At 41.3% G+C, this 15,876-nt stretch overlaps 1 protein-coding gene across 3 annotated transcripts; it reads left to right on the top strand.

The window, feature by feature from the left end:
- The first annotated feature begins 9,266 nt into the window (after positions 1 to 9,266).
- LOC112260706 (zinc finger protein 16) lies at positions 9,267 to 12,940 on the top strand. Of its 3 annotated transcripts, none has more exons than XM_024436003.2 (4): positions 9,267 to 9,768; positions 9,843 to 9,964; positions 10,124 to 10,238; positions 10,435 to 12,940. In XM_024436003.2, exons 1-4 carry the CDS (start codon positions 9,540 to 9,542, stop codon positions 11,562 to 11,564), a joined length of 1,596 nt encoding a protein of 531 aa, XP_024291771.1. In that variant the 5' UTR covers positions 9,267 to 9,539; the 3' UTR covers positions 11,565 to 12,940. The 3 variants fall into 3 exon arrangements, with proteins under 3 accessions (XP_024291771.1, XP_024291772.1, XP_024291773.1); XM_024436004.2 differs by having other exon boundaries at positions 9,270 to 9,747; XM_024436005.2 differs by having other exon boundaries at positions 9,275 to 9,747; positions 9,843 to 10,238.
- The last annotated feature ends 2,936 nt before the right edge of the window (positions 12,941 to 15,876 follow it).

Below are 15,876 nucleotides of genomic sequence, written 5' to 3'. Positions count from 1 at the left end.
ACTTGAGTAAATGAGGGACACAAACGTATATTGAAAACAGGTGCTTCCACACAGGTGTGGTTCCTGTGTTAATTAAGCAATAAATAGCCCATCATGCTTAGGGTTATGTATAAAAATGCTGAACAGGACATTGTTTTGGCTACCATGGCTATGCCCCATAGGATGACAATGACCACATCCATAGGGCACAAATGGTCACGGAATGTTTGATGAGCATGAAAATGATGTAAACCATATGCCATGTCTGTCTGTCACCAGATCTCAACCCAATTATGGGAGATTCTGGAGTGGGGCCTGAGGCAGCCTTTTCCACCACCATCAATAAAAACAACAAATGATGGAATTTCTCATGGAGGAATAGTGTTACATCCCTCCAATAGAGTTGAAGACTGCAGAATCTATGCCAAAGTGCATTGAAGCTGTTCTAGCTCGTAGTGGCTCAACGCCCTATTACAACACTTTATGTTGGTTCTTCCTTTATTTTGGCAGTTACCTGTATATCAGTACTACTGTACTGTTATGCATATTCTCTCGTGCAGCTCAATCAACACTACTTGCTCTCTTCTTCTACACACTATCTAATATGCAATACTCTTTATATCTAATACCTTCACTTATATATGTACATGCCTTTAAAAACCAAAGAGAAGGACCTCAATGTAAATCAGCAATAATTCATGTATTATGCAATAGTTACTTGAAATATATAATGAAATTCAGTTTATTTGAAGGTTCTATGAAACTAGTTTTGTTTCCCAACTGTGTGTCAAATAAGTTATATCCCCTTTCAATCCTTTAATAAATACCATACCACAGTTTCAGAATGGTTTCATTAGGCTGTGGAGATGACGCCTATGTTCAATCGTTCATGAAGGCATCATTAGACTCATAAGTAACCATTACTTTTTTAAATGGTTGAAGTGTTTTTGTATTTTACCACAGTGTGTTGTGCATTATCAATGCATATTGCCTTTTATACATTGATAACCATATGAGCCACTGCATTACACTCTCCCCTGCATGTAGCCATATATATTTACTAAAAACACACTATCCAAAGTCTTTAAGGTCTTCTCTTTTTAGTCAATAGATATAGCTGGGTTCTTACTAGAGGGAGTACAGCTACAACCGGAAGTTACTTTTTCCTAGCAGGTTAGGAGAATTTACACAGCAGGTTAGGATAATTAACGTGGCAGGTTAGGACACTTAGGTTAAGGTTAGGAAAAGGGTTAGGGTTAGCTAAAATGCTCTCCTAACCTGCTACGAAAAGTCACTTCCTGTCGGTCGTACATCTAGTCACAACCGTTTGTAAGATGACAAACGTCATAAAAGGAATCATACTGCCATCTTGTGGCCGATTGGCCTAGAAAACACCCTGGTATTTGCCTTGCCAGTGCTAAACTCTGCCAAATTTGAAGGGCTGTTGCAGTCTCATATTTACGCTAACAAATACTTACCTCACCAGTTAAACAGAAGTGCAATTAAGAGGATGAGTGGGGTCAGACGAGATTGGGATCTCCCAATGCAGAAAAGTGGGGAGGCTGTTGCAGTGAGAGATCTGGAGAAGGCAGAAATGTTAGCTCAGGCATTTATGAAGGTCCACAGCTCAAATAATCTGACAGAATAGGGGCAGCGGAGAACATCCTGGGGTCCTGGAACAGAGAGGTGGTGGAGGATGCATTGAATGCTCCTTTTACCTTGGCTGGGATTAAGAGAGTTATAGCTAAAGCTGGGGTAGGATCTCATGGGAAGGATGAGATGTTTTACATCATGATGGCTCATCTCAATGACACTGCAATGGGGAAAGTATTGGGCTTTTACAATGAGAAAACTGCCTGACAGTTCGAAGCAGGCTTTAGTAGTGCCGACAAACCAGGGAAGAAAGACCCTACTAGTCCAAACTATAGGCCGATAGCATTGGCATTTCATACATGTAAACTTATGGAAAGGATATATAATGGCGCCGGAGGGGATGGCTGCCGTTTTACGGGCTCCTAACCAACTGTGATATTTTGTTTGTTTTATTGCGTGTTTTGTAACTTATTTTTTAAACTTTTTTCGTAGATAATGTTGCCGCTACCGTCTCCTATGACCGAAAATAGCTTTTGGACATCAGAACAGCAATTACTCACCTCAAACTGGACAAATATTTTATTTATTTATCCCTAATTATTTTTTTTCTTTAGCGAGACCGATGCGACGTGCTCGCCTGAGGTAGAGTACCTCATGATAAGCTGTAGACCACACTATCTATCAAGAGAGTTCTCATCTATATTATTTGTAGCTGTCTATTTACCACCACAAACCGATGCTGACACTAAGACCGCACTCAATGAGCTGTTTAAGGCCACAGGAAAATGCTCATCCAGAAGAAGTGCTCCTAGTGGCATGCATGTGTCATGACGTTGGCCTGGGGGGTAGGTTTATGACAGTCATAAATACCTCTTCCCCCCTTTTTCCTCTCTCTACCCTACTGATGTTACATTTGCAAAAACATTTTGGAATTGTTGTTCAATTTAAATGTTTGAATATGAAATTATTCGTGATGGGATGAAATGTGATTTTAGCTTCTAAAATGTGAGAATTGGGTTTTTATAAGTTAGGGCTGCTCACTCAGTGGCCCGCCTCTGTGAAGGGACATGGGCTATAAAACTTTTCAAACACGCCCTCTTCTCCCTTCCTATATAAAGCCTTGACGAAAATAGAACTTTCTGTTCCGAAGATGTGGGGACGACGGTCCTATGTCAGAATGGTTCAGATAATAACTACAGAACGAAGCCAACATCAGCGTGAGCTTTGGTTGCGAATGGTATGAACTTTGAACTCTTATTCACTACAGAAGTGATACCTTCTAGCCATTGAGTTAGCAACAGCAGATGCAACAAGGTTTAGGAAGGAACAGACAGAGTATCCCGTCTATCACCCAACGACATTACTACAACGTATCCAATTGACAACCAGAGACATTCTTCAAAGGACTCGGTTTGGCAACACGGTCTTCCATCTACCACCAACCTTCTGAAGCGCAGCTCAGAGTAAATATTTATTGCATTTTCCTTTTCCAAATGGGTGGTAATTTAGAATGCATAAGATACTATCTTTTCGATAGCACAGCTTTTTCCCTTTGTTCCTCAGTCTCCCGCTCTTTCACTCAACCCAGCCCCTTTTCCTTTGTGTAACAAGCTGTCATATCTGTTCCGCCCGCTAGGGACGTTTTCCTTTATGACGTAATTTGTAATCAAGTTATGAATAATTGTGTGTATGTGAATTCTGTGTGATTAGTTAGGTATTTAGTAAATAAATCATTAAACCTAGACCCACTCCAATTTGCATGCCGCCCCAACAGATCTACAGACGATGCAATCTCAATCACACTCCACACTGCCCTTTCCCACCTGGACAAAAGGAACACCTATGTGAGGATGCTGTTAATTGACTACTAGCTCACTGTTCAACACCATAGTGCCCTCAAAGCTCATCACAAAGCTAAGGACTCTAGGACTAAACACCTCCCTCTGCAACTGGATCCTGGACTTTCTTACGGGCCGCCCCCAGGTGGTAAAGGTGGGCAACAACACATCTGCCATGCTGATCCTCAACACTGGGGTCCCTCAAGGGTGTGTGCTTTGTCCCCTCCTGTACTCCCTGTTCACCCACGACGGATTGGCCAAACACAACTCCAACACCATCATTAAGTTTGTTGACAACACAACAGTGGTAAGCCTGATAACCGACAACGATTAGACAGCCTATAGGGAGGAGGTCAGAGACCTGGCAGTGTGGTGCCAGGACAACAACCTCTCCCTCAATGTGAGCAAGACAAAGGAGCTGATCATGAACTACAGGAAAAGACGGGTCGAACAGGCCCCCATTAACATTGCCGGGGCTGTCGTGGAGCGGGTCGAGAGTTTCAAGTTCCTTGGTGTCCACATCACCAACAAACTATCATGGTCCAAACACACCAGGACAGTCACGAAGAGGGCACGACAACATATTTTCCCCATCAGGAGACTGAAAAGATTTGGCATGGGTCTCCAGATCCTCAAAAGGTTCTACAGCTGCACCATAGAGATCATCCTGACCGGTTGCATCGCCGCCTGGTATGGAAACTGCTCGGCATCTGACCATAAGGCGCTACAGAGGGTAGTTATTTTTTATCTATGCATCTATTTATTTTTTTATCTATGCATAGTCAATTTACCCCTACCTACATGTACAAAATAACTTGACTAACCTTACCCCCGCACTTTGACTCGGTACCGGTACCCCCTGTATATAGCCTCGTTACTGTTATTTTTGTGTTACTTTTTATTTTAATTTTACTATTTTTACTTTAGTTTATTTAGTAAATATTTTCTTAACTCTTTCTTTAATTGCATTGTTGGTTAAGGGTTTGTAAGTAAGCATTTCATGGTAAGGTAATACCTGTTGTATTAGGAGCATTTGACAAATAAAATTTGATTTGATAACGGAAAGGCTGATGTTCTTCCTGGAGAGCAGAGGCCTAATGTCACCAGATCAAAGTGGGTTCAGGAAAGGAAGGGGAATGATGGATCCTTTACTGTGCCTAAAGTCAGTCATACAGAAGGCACAGGCAAATAAGGAAGTGGTGGGAGCGGTTTTCTTTGATGTAGAGAAGGCCTATGATATGGAAGGAAGGCTTACTTATCAAACTGGGGGTTGGAGGAAGGGTTTTTAACTGGATAAGGGATTTTCTTTTTGGGCGATCAGTACAAGTGAGGGTGAGGATTTCTATGTCAGAAAGTTATGAGGTAGATAATGGTACCACCCCAGGGAACTGTCATTAGTCTTTTGTTCTCCATTATGATTGACAATGTATTCTCCCAGTTTTAGACGAGATATTAGGAGGTCATTGTTTGCGGATGACGGGGTGCTGGGGAAGAGAGGTTGAAATATTCCCCATACATTTTTATTTGATTTTTTATTTGATTTATTTATTTCACCTTTATTTAACCAGGTAGGCTAGTTGAGAACAAGTTCTCATTTGCAACTGCGACCTGGCCAAGATAAAGCGTAGCAATTCAACACATACAACACAGAGTTACACATGGAATAAACAAAACATACAGTCAATAATACAGTAGAACAAAAGAAAACAAAAAGTCTATATACAGTGAGTGCAAATGAGGTAAGTTAAGTAAATAAATAGGCCATGGTGGCGAAGTAATTACAATATAGCAATTAAACACTGGAATGGTAGATCGGCAGAGGATGAATGTGCAGGCAGAGATACTGGGGTGCAAAGGAGCAAAATAAATCAAATCAAATTTTATTTGTCACATACACATGGTTAGCAGAAGTTAATGCGAGTGTAGCGAAATGCTTGTATGGGGATGAGGTAGATAGATGGGCTGTTTACAGATGGGCTATGTACAGGTGCAGTGATCTGTAAGCTGCTCTAACAGCTGGTGCTTAAAGCTAGTGAGGGAGATGTGAGTCTCCAGCTTCAGATATTTTTGCAATTCGTTCCAGTCATGGGCAACAGAGAACTGGAAGGAAATACGACCAAAGGGGGAATTGGCTTTGGGGGTGACCAGTGAGATATACCTGCTGGAGCACGTGCTACGAGTGGGTGCTGCTATGGTGACCAGTGAGTTGAGATAAGGCGAGGCTTTACCTAGCAGAGACTTGTAGATAACCTGTAGCCAGTGGGTTTGGCGACGAGTATGAAGCGAGGGCCAACCAACCTAGCCTGGTTCCTCTCTAGGTTTCTTCCTAGGTTTTGGCCTTTCTAGGGAGTTTTTCCTAGCCACCGTGCTTCTACACCTGCATTGCTTGCTGTTTGGGGTTTTAGGCTGGGTTTCTGTACAGCACTTTGAGATATCAGCTGATGTACGAAGGGCTATATAAATACATTTGGTTTTGATTTGATTTGAACCAACGAGAGCGTACAGGTCGCAATGGTGGGTAGTGTATGGGGCTTTGGTGAAAAAACGGATGGCACTGTGATAGACTGCATCCAGTTTGTTGAGTAGAGTGTTGGAGGCTATTTTATAGATGACATCACCGAAGTCGAGGCCGACCGGTTTTATTGTGTCAAGAACTGCAAAGCTGCTGGGTTTTTCACGCTCAACAGTTTCCATTGTGTATCAATAATGGTCCACCACCCAAAGGACATCCAGCCAACTTGACACAACTGTGAGAAGCATTGGAGTCAACATGGGCCAGCATCCCTGTGGAACGCTTTCAACACCTTATAGAGTACATGCCCCGACGAATTGAAGCTGTTCTGAGGGCAAAAGAGGGTGCAACTCAATATTAGGAAGGTGTTCCTAATGTTTTGTACACTCGGTGAATTGCGCTGTCAAGTTCATCCCTGGACAATGGAACTGTAGCATATGGATCAGAAGCTCAGACATCTTTGAAAAATCTAGATGTAATCCAGGCTCAAGCTCTAAGAATATGTTGTGTAGCAATCAGGACCTCCACGGTGGCAGCTCTGCAGGTAGAGTGGAGAGACATGCCTTTAAAGTTAAGACAACAACTAGCCTTGACATATTGGGTAAATCTACAAGGACTTAGGGTTACACATCCTACAAAAAAGGTGCTCCTAGAGGGCCGAGAGCATGAACAAAATCTGAATACAAGTTTTTTTGTGGATGGGTAATGGTATGGCGAGAGAGAGCCCCTCAGTGGTTCTTCCTGCTATCCCTCCCTGGTTGCTCCCTCAGCCAATGATATGCCTAGGGTTGCTTAAGAGGGTAAGAGTTGGTGAGAAAGGAGTAGATCCAGTAATTATTGTAAGTTAACATTTAAGAACACAGTACTATGCTGTCTTGAATATATTCACAGATGGATCTGAGCACCATAAAACAGGGAGGACAGGTGCACCTTTTAGTGTTCCTGGGTTTAAGGTGGCAGTGACAAAAAGAGCAACTGATAATTTATCTGTTTACACAATGAAGTTGCTGGCCATACTATTGGCTGCAGAGTGAGTGGAGGAGGTGAGGCCAGACAGGGTAGTAATCTGCTCTGACTCCTGTGCAGCACTGATGAGCTTAAATGCATTTGTGTCTCGGAGCAGACTAGATGTATTGTAAGAGATTTTTCAGTGCTTGTGTGGTGTGAGACAGATGGGGTAGTTGTGATGTTCCACTGGGAACCAGCTCATGTGGGAGCAGATGCCAAGTGGTTGATAGGAACACTGGTTAATAACAAAATGCAAGACTTGTGGAACAGGGATGGAAAGGGAAGACCTGTATAAGATCCAGGAAAAGGTGAAGGCAGGGAGGTCCTTAGGTCGAGAGAGAAGGGAGGAAAGTGTAATCACAAGGATGAGAATGGGACACACAAGGCTCAACAGTACATTAAAACTGGTAAGAAAACTTCAGACTGGGAGGTGTGATCACTGTCAGCAGGAGATGGATACAGCGGAACACGTTTAATTTCAGTGCCAGCAATATGGGAGGGAAAGGGAGACATTTGTCTTAGATTTAATGAGTAATGGTGTTGAGTTTTTTCCCCTGTAGGTTTTCACTCTAATCCCAGTTGTAACTGATTTGATTCAGTTTATCAACCTGCTAATTATTAGAATCGGGTGCACTAGATTAGGGTTGGAGTGAAAACCTACAGGATGGTAGCTCTCCAGGATTGGGTTGCCCTGATTTAGACCCCTGTCTCTATTTCACACTCCAGTCCATTTGGTGGTAGTAATGCGCCTTAAAGTTTTTTGCCAACCACCATATAAAATCCACAGAAGAAAAAGAAGAAAAAGATGAATGGAGTGAGCTGTGTACCAGACAGAGTTCTGGAGGTAAAGTGTAAGTGAATGAGGGCTAGTTAAGTGAGGTGGAAAGTGTGGTGAAAAGCTCGGAACCTGAGCCTGGCATCGATGGAAATAAAAAAGAATCTGGTCCAGTAGAAGTAACATTTTTTGAGAATGTGTGGATGCCCTTTGGGCGGATCCATTTGTGGTTTCAGGGTGGGTGGGAAAGGAGTTGCAGTTGAATCCGTGAAGGTAACCTGTAGTGGACTTGTGATATTTGTTTGTGTTTCTTCTGAGCACAGGGAGCAGGCGCTCCGTGTCAAATAACTTGGGTGAAGATATGTTTCTTGAAAGGAGTGATTTCTGGGGTAGCTAGAGTCAGAGTAGGTGTTAGGTGTCATGCGGAGGCACGGAAGTAAGTAGAGGAGGATGGGTCAAGGGAGAAGGATCCTGAGAGGATCCCTGAGAATAGTAGATCTATGCCAGCCAGTGGTGGAAAATTATTCAATTTTCATACTAGAGTAAATGTAAAGATGCCTTAATAGAAAATGACTCAAGTAAAAGTATTTGGTTTTAAATATACTTAAATATCAAAAGTAAATATAATTGCTAAAATATACTTAAGTATCAAAAGTAAAAGTATAAATTATTTCAACTTCCTTATATTAAGCAAACCAGACTGGACAATTTTCGTATGTTTTTTTTTATTGACGGATAGCCAGGGCACGCTCCAACACTCACACATAATTTACAAACGAAGCATTTGTGTTTAGTGAGTCCTCCAGATCAGAGGCAGTAGTGATGACCAGGGATGTTCTCTGTTTAGTGAGTCCTCCAGATCAGAGGCAGTAGTGATGACCAGGGATGTTCTCTGTTTAGTGAGTCCTCCAGATCAGAGGCAGTAGTGATGACCAGGGATGTTCTCTTGATAAGTTTGTGAATTGGACCATTTTCCTGTCAAAATGTAACAAGTACTTTTGGGTGTCAGGGAAAATGTATGGAGTAAAAAGTACATTATTTTCTTATGAATGGAAAAGTAAAAGTTGCCAGAAATATGAATAGTAAAGTACAGATACACTAAAAAACTACTTAAGTAGTACTTTAAAGTATTTTTACTTAAGTACTTAACACTACTGATGCCAGCACAGAGCGATAGGGCAACGAGTGATATATCCTTCAGTAAGGTTGGCTTCTTAGCTTTCATAGCAATGGTTATCAACCTTATAAATAGAATGTAAATCACAGAAAATAGATGTTGTTGTGGCAGCTGCAGATAATTATTTGGGTATATGAGATTTGACTTCAGAAGATTTACAAGGTGTGTTGAGTGGTGGTGCCATGTCCTCCCAGACCGCTGGCATGGTGCAGGAGCAGATAGGGTTAAAATAGTGGAATGGGGTAGTGGGTTTTTAGAATTAGTTGGATGGGTGTTTTTTAAAATGTTATATATAATTGTTTTTTGTTTTTTTTTCCTTTTCCAATTTTGTGTCAGGATGTAAAATATATTTATATTGTAGTCCATTTGGGGGCGGTAATGCAACATATTGGATACGAACCGCGCTTTAACACCGATTATGGTGATGAAGAAGAAGAAAACGGACGCACGATTGCGCACGCATCTCCGATTTGAGACATGGTTGCATTTATCAACATCGTTTGCCTAAATAGATCTCTTACAAATGTCGAATTGGTCCAATATCAACATTTGCCATAGCGTGAGAACTGGAAATATACTGATTATTTATTGCTCATTGGCTAGCAAAATTGTTTAAACATATTTACTTAGTCACGGCGAATAAATACTGGGCTGGACATGATGGCCAGCTGCAATTTTCAGGAGCAGTTTCTATCCATTATGGAGGTATTGGCTAAAGCAGCAGTAGCAGAAATAAACAAACGTGTAGATGATAGCTGTGCTGTTATACGTTTGGAAATGACCCAAAGCCAGCGAGATATTGATGTTCTGAAAAGGAAGTGTCAAATTATGGAGAGCGAGTTGAAGAAGACGCGCAGACGAAAGGGTAGTTGTGTTATTATTCATGGTAAATTGATTGAATATGCAAAATCCAAATGTGTGAATAGCCATAATATTTGACCAAATACAATTATTTTCTAGGTTTTTACCCCATGGCATCAGAGAGATCTCCATATCCAGTCAAGATTGTTTTGAACAAGCAGAGGAGTAGCTCACAGTGGAGAGACAGTGAGATGTCTGTTGAAGAGGACTCTCAACCCCATGTGTGATACATCACCTTTTACAATTACAGAGACCTGACCTCTTGGATAAATTATGTTATTGGATTATCAGGAGAATTTACTGCTTTTGTGTGATTCATGAGCATGAAAAGAGTTAGGTATGGTGTGTGTCCTGAGTAATAACCTCTTTCCCTGTTACAGCCTACTGATGTGGAGCAGAGAGTGGAGACTGAACCCACACTGATCAAAGATGAGGAGACAGCAGAGGACGTGTGGAAGGTTGACCCTCAGGAAGAGATCAGGATCACTGGAGAGGGTGGGTGTGACCATAAGGGGTACTGCTCTGTCTGTCTATGGAAGACTGTAGTGGTATGCACGTTCCAAATTACATTGGTGTTTTATGTTCTGGCATATATCGTGCACGGACACAGTCAGTTCTAAAGCAGTCATGTTTTGCAACGGTTATGGGTCTTTTGTAATGTTTATTTTATGTTGATCCCCCAAATCATTAGAGTCTGGTTCCAAGCCTGGGAAACCACCATCCTTTGAGCAACGGCACTGTGGTGAGGACTTCATCACACAACCCAATATATCTCCCAGAGACTCAGTGGAACATTACACCAATTCTGATCGTGCAGAGGAACCAGGAACAACCCGGCTCGCATCTACAGAGGTGTTCAGTACAGAGCAGCACCGGCCAGACGAGGACGACGACTCACTAGACCTAGTGATGGTGAAGGATGAGAAAGATCAGACCACGGCCCTGGCAGGACCTGACCAGTTTGTCATAGATGAGTCTGATGGGCAGCTGTGGACCTCTGTGGATCCAGGCGGAGACACTGACCCTGTCTGCCACCCAGATTTCTCCTTTCATTCCACAGAAGAGTACTCTCAGAATATCTCAATTTTCCCATCTCATAGTGGGCTGCCATCTTTTCCTACTATGACAGATGAAGTAGGGCCATCGCTTCACTCTTCTATATGGAAACCACATGCTAACATGTTCAGTGCAGCAAAACACATAACAAGACATGTCAGGACATTGGCTGATGAGACTAGACAACAGATGCCAGAGGGACAGAGCAGTGAAAGGCTGAACTCAAGTAATGAAGGAAATAGTTTAGCTCTACAGCCAAGGCAGCATCAATACAGGGCTTCAGAAGCAAAAGTGAGATTGAGTGAGTGCATGACAGGGTCAAACATAGCCACCACCTCCACCTTCTCAGGATACAGCCTGAGTCGCAGTAGTTTTAACATGGTGAAGAGAATGAGGACTCAGTGGAGTTCTGGCAGCACCACCGAGAGGCGTTTCAGCTGCACCTTCTGTGGTAAGAGCTTCCCACGTTTCTGGCAGCTCAAAGAACACCTCCGGAGTCACACCGGAGAGAAACCGTACACCTGTGAACAGTGTGGCAGGAGTTTCACCAAGCAATGCAACCTGATCAGACATGCTGTGGTCCACAGCGGAGAGAAGCCCTACAAGTGCACACAGTGTGGGAAATGCTTCACTCAGCGCTCCAGCATGAAGTCACATCAGAGAACTCACATAGGAGAGAGTCCAGTGTCTCAATACGTGGCACCTGCATACCCTGGAGATCCACACACAAGTTTAATGTTGTCTCAGACCAGATGGAACAAATAGGAACATAATTGCATTATGCTTCGGAAACAATTTCAATGTGAAAATGTAGCTCAATCAACCCTACTCGCAATCTTCTACACCACTATCTGATGTGCTTTGTTTTTGTATCTAATACCTCTACTGATACACTCCCTATGTATTTATTTGGACAGTGAAGCTACAACTTTTAATTTGGCTCTATACTCCAGGATTTTGGATTTGAGATCAAAAAAATTTCATGAGGCGACAGTACAGAATGTCACCTTTTATTTGAGGGTGTTTTCATACATCTGTTTTACCATTTAGAAATTAAGGCACTTTATGTATCTAGTTCCCCCATTTGAAGGTGGCATAAGTATTTGGACAATTTCACTTAGTGTATAAAAATCTGTCAGAAGTTTAGTACTTTGCCCCTTATTCTTAGCACCTAATGGCTACATCAAGCTTGTGACTCTACAAACTTGTTGGATGCATTTGCAGTTAGTTTTGGTTGTGTTCTGGATTATGGTGCGTCATTTTGGAGTCACTTTTATTGTAAATTAAGTATTGAATTTGTTTCTGAACCCTTCTACATTTTAAACCCTACCATGACTACGGATAATCATAAATTGATCTTGAATAATGATGAGTGAGAAAGTTACAGAGATAAATAGCATGCCCCCCAAAAAATAGCATGTTAGCATGTTTTGGGGGCATGATCTTTGTACATCTGTCACTTTCTCACTTGTTATTCACAAATTCATTCATGATTATCTGTAATCATGGTAGCCGCCACATGAATGTAGAAGTGTTCATATTCTATTCTTATTTACAATAAAAGTGACTCCAAAATGACACAATACATTATTTACCATTAATTTCTATTGGGCACAAAATAATCTGAAACAACTAAAACAAACTACAAATGCATCCAGCAAGTTTGTGGAGTCATGAGCTTGATGTAGTCATTGCGTGCTAGGAATGTGGGACCAAATACTAAACTTTTGACTAAATGTAATACTAATGACACCTTCAAATGGGGGGAGTAGATGCATTAAGTGCATTAATTTCTAAAATGTAAAACAAATGTATAAAAATACCCTCAAAGTAAAGGGTGACATTCTGTTATGTCGCCTCATAAGACATTTGATCTCAAATCCAAAATGCTGGATTATAGAGCCAAATGAAAAATATTTACTAAATACGTCGGGGAGTGTATATGCCTTGAAAACATTGAGAAGAACCTCTGAATGTTAATTAGCTATAACACATGTAGTATACAATAGTTATTGGAAATATGTAATGAAATTCAGTTTATTTGAAGTTTACATGAAACTAGTTTCATCGTCCTTGTTCCCCAGCTATGTGTCAAACAAATATATCCCTTTTCCTTGATTAAATACCATACCACATCTTCAGACCGGTTTCATTAGGTTGTGTGGGTGAGAATGGAGATGACAATATTTGATGATGTATAAACCATTCGTTTTTATGAATGGTTGAAGAAAGTGTTTTAGTATTTTACGTTTCACCAGTGTGTCGTCGTGCATTATGCATCTATAGCCTTTTAATGCATTAACAACCATGTGAGCCATTGCATTACAGTCTTTTCGCCTACATGTAGCCAAAGCTATTGAAAGAGACAAGACGTTTTACGATCTGAATTCTTTTAGATCATAAAACTAATTTATTTAATCAATAGATATAGTTACTCTACATGTAGTTCTCCGTAGGGTTTTCAGCGGTTAGCTTCGCCCATGACTGGCTCTTTGTGAACTACAATCCCGACTTTTGTGTTTTAATGTTTAGGAACATCAATAATCATCACTTGCTAAACGGTATTTGGAACATATGGACCTCATCTTTAATATCAGCGAGAATTAATCTTTCAAATCAAAAACAACCAGTTACTGTAGAAGATTATACAGATCCATATGCTGTGTGTTCCTCCAGCCAACGAACTACACTTCCTCCCCAGTTACGTTTACACACAGGAGTTCGGAGCACGATAGGTGGCTAATTAGCACAAGTGCTCGCCAATGTCTTCAGTCTGTCTTCTGTAAAAAGCGCTATAACATGGCGATATGGCCGTGTAGATACACTAACCGTAGTGCTATAAAGGTGTGTTGTAATTTGTCCTTTTGTTTTTGGAAAATTATTTATCGCTCATATGGAAGATACGTTTCTAATGTTTCCAAAACCGCTCCACAAGAGATGCGTGTTAACGTCCAGACCGAGCATCGGGGAGCTTAACAGAAGTCCCCAGAGGAAGAAGATACTATTGTCAATAGGCGACGAAAAGTAGCTAGTTAAGTCTATGAATGGGCTACCCTACATGCAGACAAGAATATACCAGGTATATACCGTTGAAGTCGGAATTTACATACACCTTAACCAAATACATTTAAACTAAATTTTTCACAATTCCTGACATTTAATCCTAGTTAAAAGTCCCTGTTTTAGGTCAGTTAGGATCACCACTTTATTATAAGAATGTGAAATGTCAGAATAATAGCACAGAGAAAATGATTTATTTCAGCTTTTATTTATTAGGTCACATTCCCAGTGGGTCAGAAGTTTACATACACTCAATTAGTATATGGTAGCATTGCCTTTAAATTGATTAACTTGGGTCAAACGTTTCAGGTAGCCTTCCACAAGCTTCCCACAATAAGTTGGGTGAATTTTGGCCCATTCCTCCTGACAGCTGGTGTAACTGAGTCAGGTATGTAGGCCTCCTTGCTCGCACACACTTTTTCAGTTCTGCCCACAAATTTTGTATAGGATTGAGGTCAGGGCTTTGTGATGGCCACTCCAATACCTTGACTCTGTTGTCCTTAAGCCATTTTGCCACAACTTTGGAAATATGCTTGGGTCATTGTCCATTTGGAAGACCCATTTGCGACCAAGCTTTAACTTCCTGAGTGATGTCTTGAGATGTTGCTTCAATAAGTCCACATCATGTTCCATCCTCATGATGCCATCTATTTTGTGAATTGCACCAGTCCCTCCTACAGCAAAGCACCCCCACAACATGATGCTGCCACCCCCGTGCTTCACGGTTGGGATGGTTTTCTTCGGCTTGCAAGCCTCCCCCTTTTTCCTCCAAACACAACGATGGTCATTATGGCCAAACAGTTCTATTTTTGTTTCATCAGACCAGAGGATATTTCTCCAGAAAGTACGATCTTTGTCCCCATGTGCAGTTGTAAACCATAGTCTGGCTTTTTTATGGCGGTTTTGGAGCAGTGGCTTCTTCCTTGCTGAGTGGCCTTTCAGGTAATGTCGATACAGGACTCGTTTTACTGTGGATACAGATACTTTTGTACCCGTTTCCTCCAGCATCTTCACAAGGTCCTTTGCTGTTGTTCTGGGATTGATTTGCACTTTCGCACCAAAGTACGTTCATCTCTAGGAGACAGAACGAGTCTCCTGCCAGAGCAGTATGATGGCTGCGTGGTCCCATGGTGTTTATACTTGCGTACTATTGTTTGTACACATGAACGTGGTACCTTCAGGCATTTGGAAATTGCTCCCAAGGATGAACCAGGCTTGTGGAGGTCTACCATTTTTTGCTGAGGTCTTGGCTGATTGCTTATGATTTTCCCATGATGTCAAGCAAAGAGGCACTGAGTTTGAAGGTAGGCCTTGAAATACATCCACAGGTGACTCAAATGATGTCAATTAGCCTATCAGAAGCTTCTAAAGCCATGACATCATTTTCTGGAATTTTCCAAGCTGTTTAAAGGCACAGTCAACTTAGTGTATATAAACTTCTGACCCACTGGAATTGTGATACAGTGAATTATAAGTGAAATAATCTGTATGTAAACAATTGTTGGAAAAATGACTTGTGTCATACACAAAGTAGATGTCCTAAACGACTTGCCAAAACTATAGTTTGTTAACAAGAAATGTGTGGAGTGGTTGAAAAACGAGTTTGAATGACTCCAACCTAAGTGTATGTAAACTTCCAACTTCAACTGTATACTGAACAAAAATATAAGCACAATGTGTAGAGTGTTAGTCCCATGTTTCATGAGCTGAAATAAAAGATCCCTGAAATGTTCCATATGCACAAAAAGCTTATTTTTCTCAAATTTTGGGCACAAATTTCACATCCCTGTTAGTTTCCATTTCTCGTTTGCCAAGTTAATCCTTGCACTTGACAGGTGTAGCATATCAAGAAGCTGATTAAACAGCATGATCATTACACATCAAATCAAATTTATTTATATAGCCCTTCTTACATCAGCCGATATCTCAAAGTGCTGTACAGAAACCCAGCCTAAAACCCCAAACAGCAAGCAATGAAAAACCCCGTAGAAAGGCCAAAACATAGGAAGAAACCTAG

This window comes from Oncorhynchus tshawytscha, linkage group LG10 (assembly GCF_018296145.1).
Source record: "Oncorhynchus tshawytscha isolate Ot180627B linkage group LG10, Otsh_v2.0, whole genome shotgun sequence".
NCBI classification, from domain to species: domain Eukaryota; kingdom Metazoa; phylum Chordata; class Actinopteri; order Salmoniformes; family Salmonidae; genus Oncorhynchus; species Oncorhynchus tshawytscha.
This window is presented reverse-complemented; position numbering and strand designations above follow the sequence as displayed.